The sequence below is a fragment of the Xiphias gladius genome, chromosome 21, assembly GCF_016859285.1.
Source record: "Xiphias gladius isolate SHS-SW01 ecotype Sanya breed wild chromosome 21, ASM1685928v1, whole genome shotgun sequence".
Lineage (NCBI taxonomy): Eukaryota > Metazoa > Chordata > Actinopteri > Istiophoriformes > Xiphiidae > Xiphias > Xiphias gladius.
Genome location: NC_053420.1, coordinates 31,797,382 through 31,813,471, shown reverse-complemented (window position 1 = coordinate 31,813,471; position 16,090 = coordinate 31,797,382). Strand labels below are relative to the sequence as shown.

At 40.3% G+C, this 16,090-nt stretch overlaps 1 protein-coding gene across 1 annotated transcript; it reads right to left on the bottom strand.

Annotated features, from left to right (window-relative positions):
• fezf2 (FEZ family zinc finger 2) lies at positions 1-4,060 on the bottom strand. The gene is made up of 4 exons (XM_040116128.1): positions 3,127-4,060; positions 2,648-2,782; positions 2,408-2,540; positions 1-251 (listed from the first exon to the last, which is right to left on the bottom strand). Exons 1-4 carry the CDS (start codon positions 3,889-3,891, stop codon positions 1-3), a joined length of 1,284 nt encoding a protein of 427 aa, XP_039972062.1. The 5' UTR covers positions 3,892-4,060.
• Positions 4,061-16,090: the final 12,030 nt, after the last annotated feature.

The following is a 16,090-nucleotide window of genomic DNA, read 5'->3' as shown; positions in this document are numbered from 1 at the left end:
TCAGCTCTGCAGCTGTCTGGAGGCCTCTGTGGCCACAGAGAAGCCGTTGTCATGCAGCTTCCTGATGTGTTTCTTCAGGTCAAAGTTGCGGCAGAAGCCTTTGCCGCAGGTGGTGCAGGTGAAGGGCTTCTTGTCATTGTGCGTGTGCATGTGGAAGGTCAGGTTGTAGATCTGATGGAAGGCCTTGTTGCAGATGGAGCACTTGTACTGCTTCTCTCCGCTATGCGTCAGCTTGTGGTTCTTGTAGTTTCCTGGAAAATAAAAAAAGAAAGAATGAACACATGCATGTGAGGACTGGATGACTAAATAGACACATAAAAGAAAGAAATGTCTCTGAACACAACAGTAGACGCAAGTTATAGCCTTAATTGTTATTTTCATTATTGATGTATGGATTATTTTTTGATTGTTTAATCTATGAAATATCAAAAAACCATGACAAAATGTCATCTTAAATTCCCCGAACCTAAAGTCATGTCTGCACATTTATTCTCACCAGTTCAAAACCAAAAAGGATTCAAAGGGCAAAAAGGCAAAAAAAAAAAAAAATAGAACCAGCTCTTTGGTGCTTTTACAACTCTAAAATTCTAACTCATCCGTTCAGCACTAAATGTAAAATAAACTTTCTTGCATATAGGTGTGAATAACATCACATTAAATCACGTCACAATTCTGTGACTTCAAGTGAAAATTACATACCATAAAACATACATTCCCCTGTGTGAAAACAGCCCAAAATTAAGATGTTAGTTCACTGAACATAATCTTAAATTCCCTCTTTCTACAAAATGAAGCGTGGGATCAAAATTGGATAACATTTCTTTGTGTGAATGAATAAAAATTGCAAAGTGTACTAAAGAGAACAGCGGCTTCAGTTCTCCATAAAGGAATGAAAAAGAGAAAACAAAATGCTGCAAAAAAATTAAAAATAAAACACATCATTCCTCAGAGATTATCCGTAGAAATGATAAGACAATATGCACCATGAGAAGAACGTTAATTCCACCTGTATATATTGCAGTTTTGTGTCTTTTTAAAAACCAAAATATGATGCTATTTCCAAGAATAGGTGATAAACAAATGAGGGCTGCACAAAATTTCAATGGAATGATCTCCTCTGTTGAAAGATTTTTCCACAGCTGAAATAACTAGAAGAGTTGGAAAATGTTTGATGGAGGGTTGAAGAAAAGCAGGAGGAGAAAGTGACACACTGTGCTGTCTCCTGGGACTCTTAAAAGAAAGTGAGAATGAAAGAGGCCTTCTTTTTTTGTCTTCTCTTTTCACCGCCAAGGTCACCAGTTCGTTGTGAAGTTAGAGCCTCCACTGTCCCTCCGCTTTGCCTAGCCTTCATTAATCAGGGTTTTGTGTGCCGAAGTCAAGAAGTTGTCAAACTTTGTCAAAATCAAGCGCAGCGACGACTCAACAAAAAAAGCCCCGATTTCCAACTCTGCCGAGGTCTAGCAGCTGACCCAGAGCAAATGCTGCCGTCTCGAAGGGAGAATTAGTCTGTGTAAAGTGACATGTCCTATTTCCACTGATCGCTTCATGCTCATCGGTGGGCCTGCAATTATTTCCTCTCTCGTGAACTCTCATATATAAGTAAGAGCAGCAGCACATGGTGACGCTTTTACCCCAGCTAATATGTATTTCAGCAGATGACAAATGCCAAACGCTCATTGTGAAGATTCCTTCACAGTAAACAAACATGGATTTTCCTGCAGTTTCCCTGGAGTTGCCTACACAGAACCGATGCAAGGCTGCACCCTCACAGAAATATAACTGTAGACTGTAAACTGTCATTGTGTAGAAAAAGAAATCCTCAGGCCAAATTAAATGCAAAAAAAATACTGCACAATAACCCTTTTTCCCCTTTACGCCCCATATCCAACTACGCAGGGATAAATAGCAACACCGCCAAATACCATCCAACAGCAATATTATAGGTATATAAAAAAAATCAACCAGGAGCACAGTGCAGAAATTCCAAAACTTAGGTAAATCTTGTTTTAGTAAAAGAAGTGACACAATTCCGGTGAAGTGAGACTAGTTACCTGTCCACGGGAATTTTTGTAGAAACTGTCATTGTCTTAAAACAGGAAGATGAACAATACATGTCAAGAAAAATGACACTTTTTGGTTATTTGAAAAATGTTCATTAGTATTAAAAAATGGATGAAGTCATCTCAGCCAAGTTGGAGATTTTTTTTATCGTTTGGAGAACGCATCCAAAGACAAAATAGCAATTCCGTTTTTTGCTTTGATATTTTCGGGAATAAAATATGCGTTTTAAGGGAATAAAAGATAAAAACAGCTCGGAAAAGCTGGCGAAGAGTTGGGAATTAAATTGCTCATTACGCTTCGGCTCATGTAGAGCCTTTTAGAGATGACGACAGGGTGGATTATTTACCTTTCTGGTGGAAGCCTTTCCCGCAGAACTCACATACGAATGGTTTGTACCCGGCGTGGATCCGGACGTGCGTGTTGAGCGTCGAGCTTCTGTTGAACGCCTTCCCGCACTGGCTGCATTTATGAGGCTTTTCCTTTACAGAAAAATTCCAAGAGAAAAAAATTGGTTAAAATAAAAAGTGGGATTTTAAAAGCCAGGCAGCGATAAAGAAAAATGGGGTCTCTGTGCGCCGCGTCTCACCTGTGTGTGGATGATCTTGTGTCTGCACAGCGTGCTGGCCTGTCTGAATCCTTTGCCGCATACTTTACACACGAAGGGCCTGGCCCCGGTGTGCACCGGCATGTGTCTGGTTAGATTGTAATGCGCGTTAAAAACCTGCGGAGTGTACCAAACAACGAGCATATCATTAAGAATAATTCTGACAGCACATGCTATTTCAGAGTGAGAGTGCCTCAAACCTCTATGAGTAAAATAATCTAATTTAGACCATCTGGATTTTTTTTCTGGTCGTTTACTGAATAGTTCTTTTTTTCTCCTTTTTTTAGTTATTTTGTTTGTTTTTTTGTTTTTGTTTTTTTAGGGGAAATGTTCGTTTTAATGGAAGACATTGGTAGATCCTTTTTATTAGGATATTTACATAAACACATTTAATCAAAATGTAAAAATGTACCCGATGAAAAAAAAAGAAAAGAAAAAAAACACCAGCATAAAAACTTTACCTTTCCACACACTTCACACGTGAAGTTTTTGGGCTTTCCGTCTGCAGCGCCGCTGCCGCTGCCGCTCAGTTTGCTCAGTGTCTTGACGCCGTTCTTCTCCGCGCTCAGTCCGTGGTTCTCCTTCACTATCTGGTCCAGCTGCCCCGGCAGATGTTCCTTGTGCGGGTACTGAGGTGTAGGCAGCTTGTCAGCCCCAACCCCGGCCAGTTTGGTGTTCTCCAGCAGCAAGAGTCTGTGGTGCGCAGAAAGAGAGGCCTGGGCCTGCGGGTTGGAGACCCAGTGTCCGGCCAGCAGCTCAGACTGATGGTACGCAGAGTCCAGGTAGTTGAGATAGTAGAGCGAGCCGCCGCTGGGCACGGCCACGGCTTGGTGGATGACCTGCGGTTTCACCACCCTGCTCCCCGAAGTCAGCAGCGGCTGCTTTAAGCTCGACTCCGCTTTGCTGCAAATGCAGCATGTCCCTTTGCACGGAGCGGCTGCGGAACCGCAAAAAGTCCCCCTCAAACTGGCTCTCCACAGCTCGGAGTAGTTCATCAGCGCCTTGGCTTGAAGATCGTAGCTGAAGGGCTGCAGCGGGATCATGCAGGGGATCGGGGAGCATAGACCCAGCAGCTTCTTCCCCTCTGCCCGCTCCTCCGTGCTCCCCTTCGGCTCCGAGCTCTTGGACATGATCCGGTCTATGGAGAAGGCCAGGGTCTTGGGAGCCGCGGACGGTCCGGTCCTACCGCAGGACATCATCGTCTCTAGTGAGGCAGAACTTGCCATTTTGTTGTTGTTGTTTTTTTGTTTTTGTTTTTTTCTTTTGCGGCAGAGGAGAACTTGGTGTGAGCAACAACCCGATAGCCTATAGTCCGACCAGCTCCTCCAGTTGCCCCGCGTCTTTTCACTCTCCTGAGCTCCCAGTAGAAAAGACAGGAGGACACATCAGTTTAATAAGCACCTTGCTGTCACAGTGTCACGCATTTGCATTCAAATGGCCATCCCCCCTGCAACAATAGCATCCAGGGGTGATGGATTAATGCTCATTAACTAGTGCACACACAATTAACAGGACAGTACAGAGCTCGTTAGGGAGAAGAAGAAGCAGAGGGAGCAGAGAGAGAGGAGACAAAAAAAAGACAAAGATTCTGTAGCCGTAGCTCCTGGAGAATGCGAGAGCGTAAGTTGAGTCGGTGCTGGAGTTTACCTCTTTAAGGGTCAGATGGGTGTGGAGAAACCAGCCGACTGCTCCCTGTCACATGTTGGCAGCGGCCGCCCCTCCTCAGCGCGGATCACTGTCTCCTGACATCAGTGGGCACCCAAACTCTTCACTGAGTGACAGGGAGACGCCCTTATCAACCTGCACGCCATAAGGAAGAAATTCCATTGGGTGGTGGGGGGGGTTGTGGCACGAGTTACAGAGGCTACCTATGTCATCGACGACATAAATATGAATGCATTTCTCTCAAGAAAGTGGGTGAAAATATTATGGTGATAATTGTGCTTTTATCATTAAACACGCATTTGAGGACTTAGTCTCCTGCGTTCACTTGGTTAACAACACAGTAATCTTTTTCTTTTGCAGTTTGGGAAATTTTTTCAGGAGAAAGCCGCTAATCCTCGCAGATGGGACCCCTCCTTTTCCACGCAGGCTTATATACTTACTTACTGTTGGCATAAATTCGAGGACGTCCAATTTCCACCTGTTTAAGAGCAGAGACTCCCTTTGGATCCTATTAAACGTTGTTCCTCTTTCCCTCTATTCAAAAGAAGCAATTTTCCAAAGCGATTCAAGGCTCAACTCAGTGCAGGGAGGGAAAAGGGAAAGAAAAAACACAAGCTCTTTCACTTTTAGCCACTAAAGCACTGCGTGAACCTGGTTTTGTGTTTTTTTCTTTCTGAAATAGAGGGACGGATTAAAGAGGGAGAGAGAAAAAAGAAAAGACTTAGCTTGGTCAGTGGTATACAAGGACAAATGAAAAGAGGGGCTTTTTCTCTAAAGAGGCATACAAGAAGTTTGCTGGAATCCACCGTGTTTTGTGGGAGTTACAATGAGCAGCAGCCCCTCTTCTATTCGCCACAAGGGCCGCGTTGAATTCATGTGTTTGCAGGCCATTTTACCTGAGGGACTCCCAACAAGTTAGAGGGAGAGAAGACATTTCCTATAACACGTCCACCGAGGACAAGGCAGGGTGGAGAATAAAAAGGAGAGTAACATGAAGAAAATGAATTACTGTGATAGAGTCTACTGTCATTATATAATATTTCAGTTAAAAAGATAATAACACAAATTGAATGATGTTAAAATAAATTTGGGACGGACATGTTCTTCAGTATTTCAGATGTTTTTTAAAACCATTTTAATATTTCCATGTGAGATATTTATCACCATATCACCAAACAATGTTGAAATATGACCCTTTGAGCTGGGGGTTTAAAGAGGTAACAATAAAACAGCTGAACAAAGAGTCATAAACACTTTCTACAACAAGGCATTCTTTATAAAGCATCTAACGGAGTAACCAATGGCTAAATCTACTCATGTTTTACAGAAAGTTATGAACAATTTGGAGGAACGACTTTTAGGTTGCCAGGTTGTGAAAAAATCTCTGACTGGTGTTTATCCTGCTCCAGCAGGACACTTGCTTTGCCTTTCTAACAAGCCCTTTAATTAATCAGGAAGACCCCCTCCTATGGGCCGTTGCTGCTGACCGCTGACCTTCTGAGAAAGGTTTCCAGAACATCTGGAACAAAATCCAGCTATCATTAACATTTCTATAACCACAGACTAGATGTCTCATTAAAGTGAGAAACCTATGAGCATTTATGCCAACATCTACAACTGCATTATTACCAAAGAATTTTTTCACATTCTGGCAACCCACATTTTGTTCCCATTTATAGCCCTCTACTTAAACTATAAAATATTAGCAAATTATTTATTTATTATTCATTACACTGTTCCCTATTTATAACCATTAAGGATGTCTAATTTGGAAGTTGTACTAAAAGATGTAGATCCTCCAGCAATCTATTAACACCATCAGCACACTGTACAGTGAAGGGGAACTTTCTAACATCTAAGAAATATATATGGGGGACTGTGACACGATCTTACTGGAACAAGGGTACCTTCTTGTTTGAGCATCCACAAACTTTACATGAGTAAACATAAAATTCTATCTGAGAGGAGGATCATTTTGTGGTTTAGGTTGTATTTGGTATACTTTCTTGGTTTTTCTAAGCGTTTAAACTCTAATTTTCCACTTAAATTGTCCCTTAACTGTAATTATATGTAGAAAAATGCAATGTATATCTGCTAATTCCAAAGCTTTAATAAAGTTTTTTCATACTTTTGAGTAAATAATTCAAACCCAAGACCTAATGTTGAGGCTGCAGCTTTTCATCAAATCTGAACATTTTACTGTATACACATTCAGCTGGACTTTACTGAACTTTACAGTCGCCACCAAAATTTAAAATGATAATAATAATAGGCCCTGTAACACCAAAGGAGTTCAAGACATTAAATGAAGCCTTGATTTAAGTCATGATTCTGTCAATTTTATTCTTAAAAGTTCTTGTACAGCTGTTTGTATTTAGACCACATAAACACTGATGCATTGACTTACCATATCTTGTAGGAGATTTTCATAGAATGTTTTGTGCATTTAGTAAAGAGAGGGATTGAAAAAAACATTATTCTTCTGCTGAAAATCAGGTTTTGTGTTGTTGATATAACAAAGTTTTGACTGAAAACCAGCCCTGCGCAACTGAATTCATCATCTCTGTTCTTAATCACTGATGGTCCATGTTATATTGTATGTGGAGGAAGGTGATGATTTATCTCCAGTCCTATAGACTTTGTGCCATACTTAGCACGGCATGTTACCATCCTATAACACTAGTTTTCCTGTTAATAACCTTAAAAACGTCCCCAGTCTGTTTTGTTTTACACCTGCATCTCAGCATGGAAGGATTAATGCTCATTGTCTTGGTGCTACTCATATGTAAATAGGGCAAAATACTCTAATTTCAGTTTATTCAGGCACAATTGCTAGCTCATCCATACAATAAACATTGATCCTATTGCTGTTACCCAGGCCCCTTCTATTTAGCTCTAACAGCAATTAGCTCAAGCATTGATTTAAGGGTCTCTTGCTTCTTGCCTGCAGTCATGTCAGGGTCATAAACGCTGGCTGGATGTGGCAAACCTTTTCCCCCACAATTTAATAATTTTTCTTTTTCAAACCAAAATTTTTAGATACTGAATTTGGAGCCAATGACAATGACAGATTTTACAAGCTTATAGTTTAAAACAATCAAGAGTCTTCATTGATCCATCCGCAAGTAGAGGCTCTGATGACAGTGGGGGTTTCCTCCACTCATTTTTTTACCCATCCTTCTATTTTTTTTAGAACTTCTTGGAATGAGTGAAAAGAGAGGACAGGGAGAAGAGATTATTATCTAAATGTTTACTCATGTCTTCCTCTACCTGTATGACTGGACTACATCAATTCTGAAGTGGTTGCTTCCAGATTTTAATCTTGAATTTGAGAGATGAAATCTGGTTAATTACTTATATAAGCCAGTAACTGATATTGGCACTCTCAAGCTCAGTATCGGGGTTTTGGTTTTCCGACTTGAATTTAAAATTAGACTTTTAGTACTAGCATTTGGCAGGGCTGAAAAGAAATGTTACAACAATCAAGACAGGCTAAAACAAAGGCGTGAATTAACATCAGCCATGACAAAAAGGACCAAATTTTATGGTGAAAAAGGCAGTCTTGGTGATGTCTTTAATATGCTGATCAAAAGGAATTATTCAGTTGACAAGGGTTACTGTTACTTGAACTGAACCGGAAATCATGTCACATTCCAGCTTCTCGCAGCAGACAATTGGGCCTCAGATTTGATCATTTTAAAATGATCATCTGCCTTTACAGGCACATATAGTTGAGTATCATCAGCACAGCAGTGGGAATTAATTCCATGACTGTGTATAATTTGACCAAGAGGTGAAATATAAAGCGAGAGAAGCAGAGGGTCAAGAACAGACTAAGAGAAGCACAGAGGTGGAATCTGAATCCATAAGAAGAAGAAGATCATTCACCACTAAGTAAGTGCAGTTTCAGTAGAGTGACTGGCCCTGAAAAGCGAACCGAAAAGGTTAAAAAACATTACTGTTAAGGATCAATGTTTTGGTTTCTTACATTGAGGTTTAAATACAGCAGTCTTACAGTTAAATGGAAAGTTAACAATAATAGCATTATAGGTCACAAAACTGGCCAGAGATTTGACATTTTTAGCTGATAGAGGGTTGAGGAGGTAGATGGTTGGTTTAGAAGCTCACTCCAGCAAGAGAAAAGAAATTTGTAAGAAAAAATGAAACTCCAGCCATTTGCAGTATTCTTTACAATGACTGGCTCCAGTCATGTTATCAGAGAAGAGGGTCTGTTATTAGCTCCTGTGTAGCTAATAACATCCAATCATATTCATTCAGGTGTACATTGCGGACTATACAACCTGACTCTTCCTCACTATTACTCTGACAATGATGCTCATTCTAACGCTGTTTGCTGCCGCAGCTCCGTCCACCACCCCATACTCCTCCTTATGTGGCATTTTGTGTCGTTGATTTAACTAAGATTCACGATCATGTATGGGGGATTAGCTCTCTCAGCAGAATCCACATACCTGCTTGGATTCATTGAGAGCTCCCTCAAACAGCAAAGCCTTTTCTGCCAAATCTAACTGTATAACCATTTGCTATAAATGGTTACTTCCTTGACGCAAGTATCGCTGACCAGCTTCCAGTTTTGATTTACAACATTTGAGTACAAAGCTTCTAGAGGCCTGCTTAAAAAGCATTTTTTTTTTAGTAAACCAGGGCGTAGACCTCTTTGACTGTCTAGTTTGGAATAAAAGGTGTAACTAAATCCAGGAGACTAGAAAGGACTGTTTCATTATGTCACTGGTACATTTTTTCAGCAGGGCCTGTCACTACAGTGTAAGGAGACAAGACCACAGGCAGTCACTCACCAAAAGCAATTAAAGTTGATGGGCCAGTGTGTCGAGTGGTACATACATCAGCACCAATGTTACAAAGACAGACTAGTATCACTCCTTATTTGTGAAGGTAGTGATTTGAAGTAACGGATGTGATGGGGGAAGCAGTCAGATCAGAAACTACTATCTTGTGAGATGGACTCAAGTCAAGGGTTTAGAGTAGGTTCATGCGCAAACTGGGTCAAGTATCAATAAGTGCCAGAAGGGCTTTATTTAGAGGTTCACATGCCTTATTCAGGTGAATATTGAAATCAGCAATAATATAAATGTCATCAGAATGACTAACAAGGTCTGAGATGAATTCTCTGAATACTTTCAAAAATTTGGAATAAGGGCCAGGTGGCCTCAAGAGTACCAGACGGTAGAATGGTTGTTCTGGACAAAGCAATTCATAGCTGATGGAGATAGATTTAATACAAGAGCTTCAAATGAGCTGAATGTAATATCAAGTTTGGAAGTTAGACCTTCACCTTGTTTAGTAGCCCAAGCAACATGGGCATTGGTATAGTCAGGTGCAGATGCTTCATTTAATGGTAAAAAACCTTTTGGTTCAAGCCATGTTTTACATAAGTCAATCATATCCAGGTTATGCTGAAGAATCAAATCATTTCACAATTTTATAAGATACCTTATATTTTAGTGGAAAATTTTGGTGGCCTAGACACACGCAATGGTGTATGGATACAATTGTGGTTACCTTAGATATTTTGTTTTGTTGCGTTTTATCAGGTGCTTTGTGGGATGATTCATCACCATCAGTGGTGGGAATGATAATTAGTTCATTCACATATTTAAGGAAAGAACTTGTGATGAATACAGCGGGGGAGGTAGATAGTCTCAATGCTGTAGACCTGGCTATCAGGCTGATAGTCTGCACTGTGAGGATTTCCCTGGCTGGACATATGAATTAAGCTGGTGTACTCCAAACCCACACTACTCATAAACCTAGCAGACTCTCTAATCACCTGCAACCAGCCAAGCCCCTTAGTGCCAAACCTGACTTAAACACCTGTCTATATTCCTAGATATGATAGCAGCACCTTTTCCAGTAGAATGAAGGCTACCAAGCACAGGTAGGAGACCAGAGACAGTTAATCACTGCCAACTAATATTTCTGGCAAACTGAAATGTCCGGGCTAGGCTTTCTTGTGTGAACTCAGACTACATTGTCCGAATGTTATTGGTGCTGAAATGGATTACAGTAGTCTTAAACCTAGTGGTATAATGTGCCTGGTCACCCCCTGGAGGCTCTGTTAGTGGAGGTGGAGGAGGCCCGCAGGCCAACAGGATTACCAAAGGGGCTGATGTGGATGGAAAACCAGTTTGCAGTTGGGAATGGTGGCTGCAAACATGGCCACACAACCTGTTCCTTGCTCTCGTGAGTCTTTCCACGAAGGTGAAAAGGGACAAATTCTGTACCATCTGATGACATGGGCACGCAATTGCTAGCACCAACAGACTTACTATCAGGCCTTTTGCTAACGCTATCTGGAGTGCCTGACATCTAAGGTAATGTTAGGACAGATGTTGACAGCTGTTGACATGTCTCTCTAGCAGAGAAACCCTATCTGCAAAGGCTGAACAGCGGACACGAACCATTGTAGCACAGTTACAATGTTAGTTTGTGAGGTTGGCCAGGCTAGGATAGGCCAAGCTAATAAGGCAGCAACAGGCTAGCCCCACTAAGAACATTTCAAAATAAAAAGTAGCAAGTCTAATATGACATGAATTTAGCATCCCATAAGTCGCAGAGTAGATATAGAACAGTGGAGATTAAGGAGAGTTAAGAGATTAAAACAAAGTCGAGGAGGAGAAAGAGCACACAGAATTTGTCAATCTCATGGAAATTACAATGTGTGTCACAGGAAGTATCGTCATGCGGAGAATGTAACACCATCTTTTCCTCAAGGCAGCAGGACAAGATGACACACTGGGTGACATGGTCAGAGCTGATGTTTCTTGTTCTCTTTTACTGTTTTTTTCTGATGAAGTAATACAGTGCATGGGAGGAGAGGGATCATTATTGACAGTGAACTGGAGATGACAGCAGGAGTGACTTTTCTGGATGATATCAGGATTCTTTGTGCGATGGTTGAAGAAAACCAGACAGGATACTGTTGCACATAAATATTTAAGTTTTGGGCCTTTTTAATGATGTGGTCTGCATTGGTGTTGCATTTAAGGTTACTTCTTGCTAGCCTGGCAGTGCTGTTCAGTGAATCAGATGAATCACCTGGAGATCATAATTTCAAGTCAGCTATCCAACCTTATTAGACCTGAGCGTTTTTTTTTTACCACTTATGGTGCTGTCATTGGTTTTACTTCTGATTTTCAAACTGAAAAATCATGGCAGCCACCAGTTTAGATTTATGAATAAGTTTGAGATGAGAAACAGGCCAAGCAGCTGCTGAGTCATGTTTCATTTTATATTGATACTACTTTTAAATATTGTTAACAAGCTTCTATTTGGAAAGTTGTTGAGTCACATTATTATCTAAATGTTCACTCATGTCTTCCTCTACATGTATGACTGGACTAAATTGATTCTCAAGTGTTTGCTCCCAGATTTTAATCTTGAGTTTGAGAGATGAAATCTGGCTAATTATTTAAATATGCCAATAACTGATATGGGCACTTTCAAGCTGAATATGGGGGTTTTGGTACGTGACTTGAATTAATCAAGTACTATTAAAACACCAGGGACACAGATGGAAATACTGTAAGTCTAGGACTTTATCGTTCTTTCCATGACATGCTATTATTTATAAAAGTATATCTTAATGTTTTCCATTAACCAAAGCATAAAAAAATAACAGAAATAATTCTCTTTTGACTGAGATTTTTGACTGTTAACCTGGAACCTGCTGGATTAAAACCTATCTGGGTTAAACATCTGTGTTTGTTCCTTATTACAGATGAGGCCTGTAACGTTGTAACAGGGTTTGGAGACATTGATCAGCAGTTTCTCTGCAACAGTTCTTAATTAAAATCGCTCCATCTGTTTGGTGAATCTTTTTGAGTGGACCTTATGCTCAGCTTGATAATATTTAGTTAGTAGTTTGGTAGGAAGCTAAAGCAATGACAGATTTGAGCATTGGTCAGTCATTTGTAAAATGAAAATACCACACGTGAACTGTACAGAGCCCCTCAAACGTGATGATTGGCTGTTTTTCTGTTTCCTGTCACTGAGACTAATTAAGTGTGACTCATGACATTGTACATACAAACAATGAATTGATTAATCGAACATCTTATGCTGGTATTATATCAGACTAGTTAGTTAACATTTAGACTAGTTAGTTATTAAACTTCATTGGTATCAAAATCAGAACTGTAGTTTTGTGGCAGCACAAACTGTAAGTGCTGACTTCATGTTCAGCAATCTGTGTCTGCTTACTTCCTTCTTCTGTTCTTAAAGAAGAAGAAAAGTTTTTGGCATGGGGTGCCAACAAAGAGGAAAACCTGGTGTGTCAAGGCGATGTGGCGTGTTTGTGCTGGGAACAGCAGAACTGACTGTTTGACTGGATTCCTGCGTGAGTCTTTTTGGCAGCCTGGGTTTCCATCCTGAAGCAGAGTGTAGGTTTTTTCAGCCTGTCATGTCGTCACCTGAACACCAACCCCACCACCCCTCGGCTGCCATGTGGCCTGTCACACTGCCTCTCCTCTGCCAACAAACACATACAGATATTTGTTTTCCTATATTTTTGAGGAACTTTCATTTCCAGGTTCCATTTCCTCACTCCAACCTCAACTTTATCACAGTACATTAATCCAAAATTATTCTTTTCTAATCGTATTTCATAGGGATGTCCAGATAAAGTTTTTTTCAACCTGATCTGATTCTAAGTACAGTTTAATATTGGATATCTGCTGACACTGGATCTGATTCCAATTGCTAGACACAGATGCACATTCAAGCTATAACCTGAAAATGATATGACAGAACTAAATTTATCTTAAGATAATGTTTGTATCAAAGATGCTCAGTATACAGGGTAAAATACTTAACTATATAGCAGAAAAAGATATACTATTTTGATTGAATGTGTATCTGATATGTATCTGAATTACCAGTGTAATTCTGGCACATTTTTCACAAGTTACTTAATCCAAATACTGAAGGTCCTAGTTTAAAACTTTTGATAATCTTAAATTCTAGGTATGATATGAATGACAGTCTAACTGGGAGATTGTGAAATTTACGTGAAGCAATCTACTACATCTTTTTCCGATAGAAGAGTTTTTGTAATTTTTGTAATTTTTGAGCAACCCTTTCGATTATGCCTGAAGTGATCTGTTCTTATTTTTAGTTTTATTTGTTCCTGCAGTACAACCCTCATACCCACATGTATATGGTATTAAAAAAAAAACAACTCACTGAACCTTTCACTGAATTGTAAGTCGTATCTTAATCATGGACTCAAATGCTGCTGAGATATCTCCCTCTTGAAGAAAGTAGCAGCACAATGACCTAACTTTACAAAAATGTCCTAACGCACATGCACGCTCACACACACAGATGCACGCTCACACACACACACACACACACACACACGCACACATGCTCGCATTTGTGAGATACTGTGTGTGTCAGAGAGTATTTTCTGCAGAATCTCTTTCTTTTTTTCAGTGTGAGTGCCGAGATAACAGATGCTGGTTCAATAAAGCAACCACTTGAGCAACCTGCCCCTCATTTCACTTGAGTCTTCTGTCTTTGGTCTTTGTGTTTACAAATGCAGGACCAAATGCACTCAAACATGCCACCAAATTTTTGGTGAACTTGCTTGCACAGTTTCCACTGTAAATAACTTGTCACCCCTAATTACGTGAAGAGGAAGACCTGATGTATTGAGCTTGTCCTAAACTGATAGGGTGAAAGGAGTTCAAAGTGTGCAATTCTTGACAATTTTCTTTTTCAGCTTTATTATTTGCATCAACTAAGGTAGCAAAACTGAAATACCAAATGTGGATAACCATGTTATAAATGAAAATAGAAAGAAGTAAGTTGTTCTCGCCTCTGCACTCCTGCTACAGACATATAAAAAAATGATTGGTGGTCAACTGTCATAATGACTAAATGATGTATTCAGATTTCCTCTCTGCAAGTGTTCGGAGCAAGACCAAATGGGATGGGACATTGGGGCAGAGCCTGGACGTGTTGAAGGGTCTATACCTCCCACTCAACCTGGGAGCACTTGGGGTACCCTCTTAGGAGGAGCTGGAGGTAGCTTGCTGGAGAAAGGATGTTGCGTCTGCTCTGCTCATACTGGTCCCCCAGAACCACCAGAGAAGACTGAAGTGATATATCGATGGAGGAGAAAATTAGCGATTGCTCTGTTGGTTATAAGACAATGACTGGATAAGACGGGCAGATGAAGCTTGTTTCAGGGAGTGTCTCATTGTTGTTAGCTGTTATTTAAAGTTAAAGAAAAATGTGGATTTTTTTAAGCCTTAATTTTTGGCTGGACTGCACCGGCGTGGTCAGCCATAAGAACACAAATGTCTGTCGTTGACTGACTGACTGATGAAGTTACACGGCCGGCAAGTAAGCATAGCTTAAGTCACAGCAAAGTCATTGTCGTTAACTTATGTATACGCCCTTTAATTATATTAAGGGACTTTTCCAGCAGGCTTTAGCTACTTTCCATTGAAAGTAGTTGTTTACAGGGGTTCCACAACAGTTTTCAAATACGTCCTCAGTTTCACGCTCTGACTATACAGGGTCCAGCCATATCTATGGAGCTCTGTAACTGTCCACAATTTAACCATATTATCTAATCCACCTATCTGGAGTGAAAACAAATGCAAACATCACCAACCAGTCCATGACAATTTACTTCTCACAGCTTCTTCCTGGTACAGGTTTGAACTACCGTATCTGTTATGGATGAATGTGGATGCGCCTTTACAATGCAGTGAACAGTACAATGCACATACAGTAAATGTTCTCCTTTATTTCTTCTGATTACTCATGTTAACTGTGATCTTTGGACAAACAAACTAACAAAACAAACATCTTGACATCATTTTGACAGTCATAATGGTCTCTCATAAATAAAAATGGGACTGTTTGGCCATTAGAGAATTTCATGCAAAGGGCATTTTGTTGAATGTTTATGACTGTGACCCATTTTTTTTCGTTTCTGCATCAGTGGATGATTGAAGCAACTCTACATGATGTATTCTGCTTTATACAATTCTAATAGATCAGCACAGGTGTGTGTGTGTATGTGTGTGTTTGTGTGGGCAGCCTCTGGCTCTGAAGTGAGTCAGGTGAAGACAAGCCTTCCTCAGGAGTCCTTGGGCAGTGGTGAGGGAAAAAGGAAATCCTGAGACCACCAGTGCATAGAGGCCCACAGTAAGGGATTTTGAATTCACAAAATGAACTCTGGAGAATTCGTGTCCAAAGGCTCTGGCTCCAAAGAAATATATGGTGCAGGGATCAGGGCCTAACTGTATTTGGCAGAGAATATGCAGATGATGCGTGCTTGTCCAAGTTCATTCAGATCTCTCAAAACTTAAAGGTCTACTGACATGACTGGCCTAGGCCTTTTGGAGCCCTGAAAGTGGAATTATTCTATGGAAAGGTATTGTTGTACAGTTACTATATAGCTGTGTAGAGGGTAGTGCCATTCAAAGGCAATGAATTGTATTAAATGGTAAAGTACCTATCACTGTCAAATTCTGTGGATGTGGATGTAACATTAACATTACCATCAGATGGCTATCTCTCATGTTCAGGTTGAAGTCCAGTGTTAATACTGAATAATGAATGCAGGACAAATAAGGGCTAATCATGGCAACATGAGGCTTATATATATATATATATAAAAAAATATATATATATAGGTGTATTTATATATGTGTGTGTGTGTTTAAATCTTGTAAGCGAACAGTGGGGAATGCAGTTGAAATA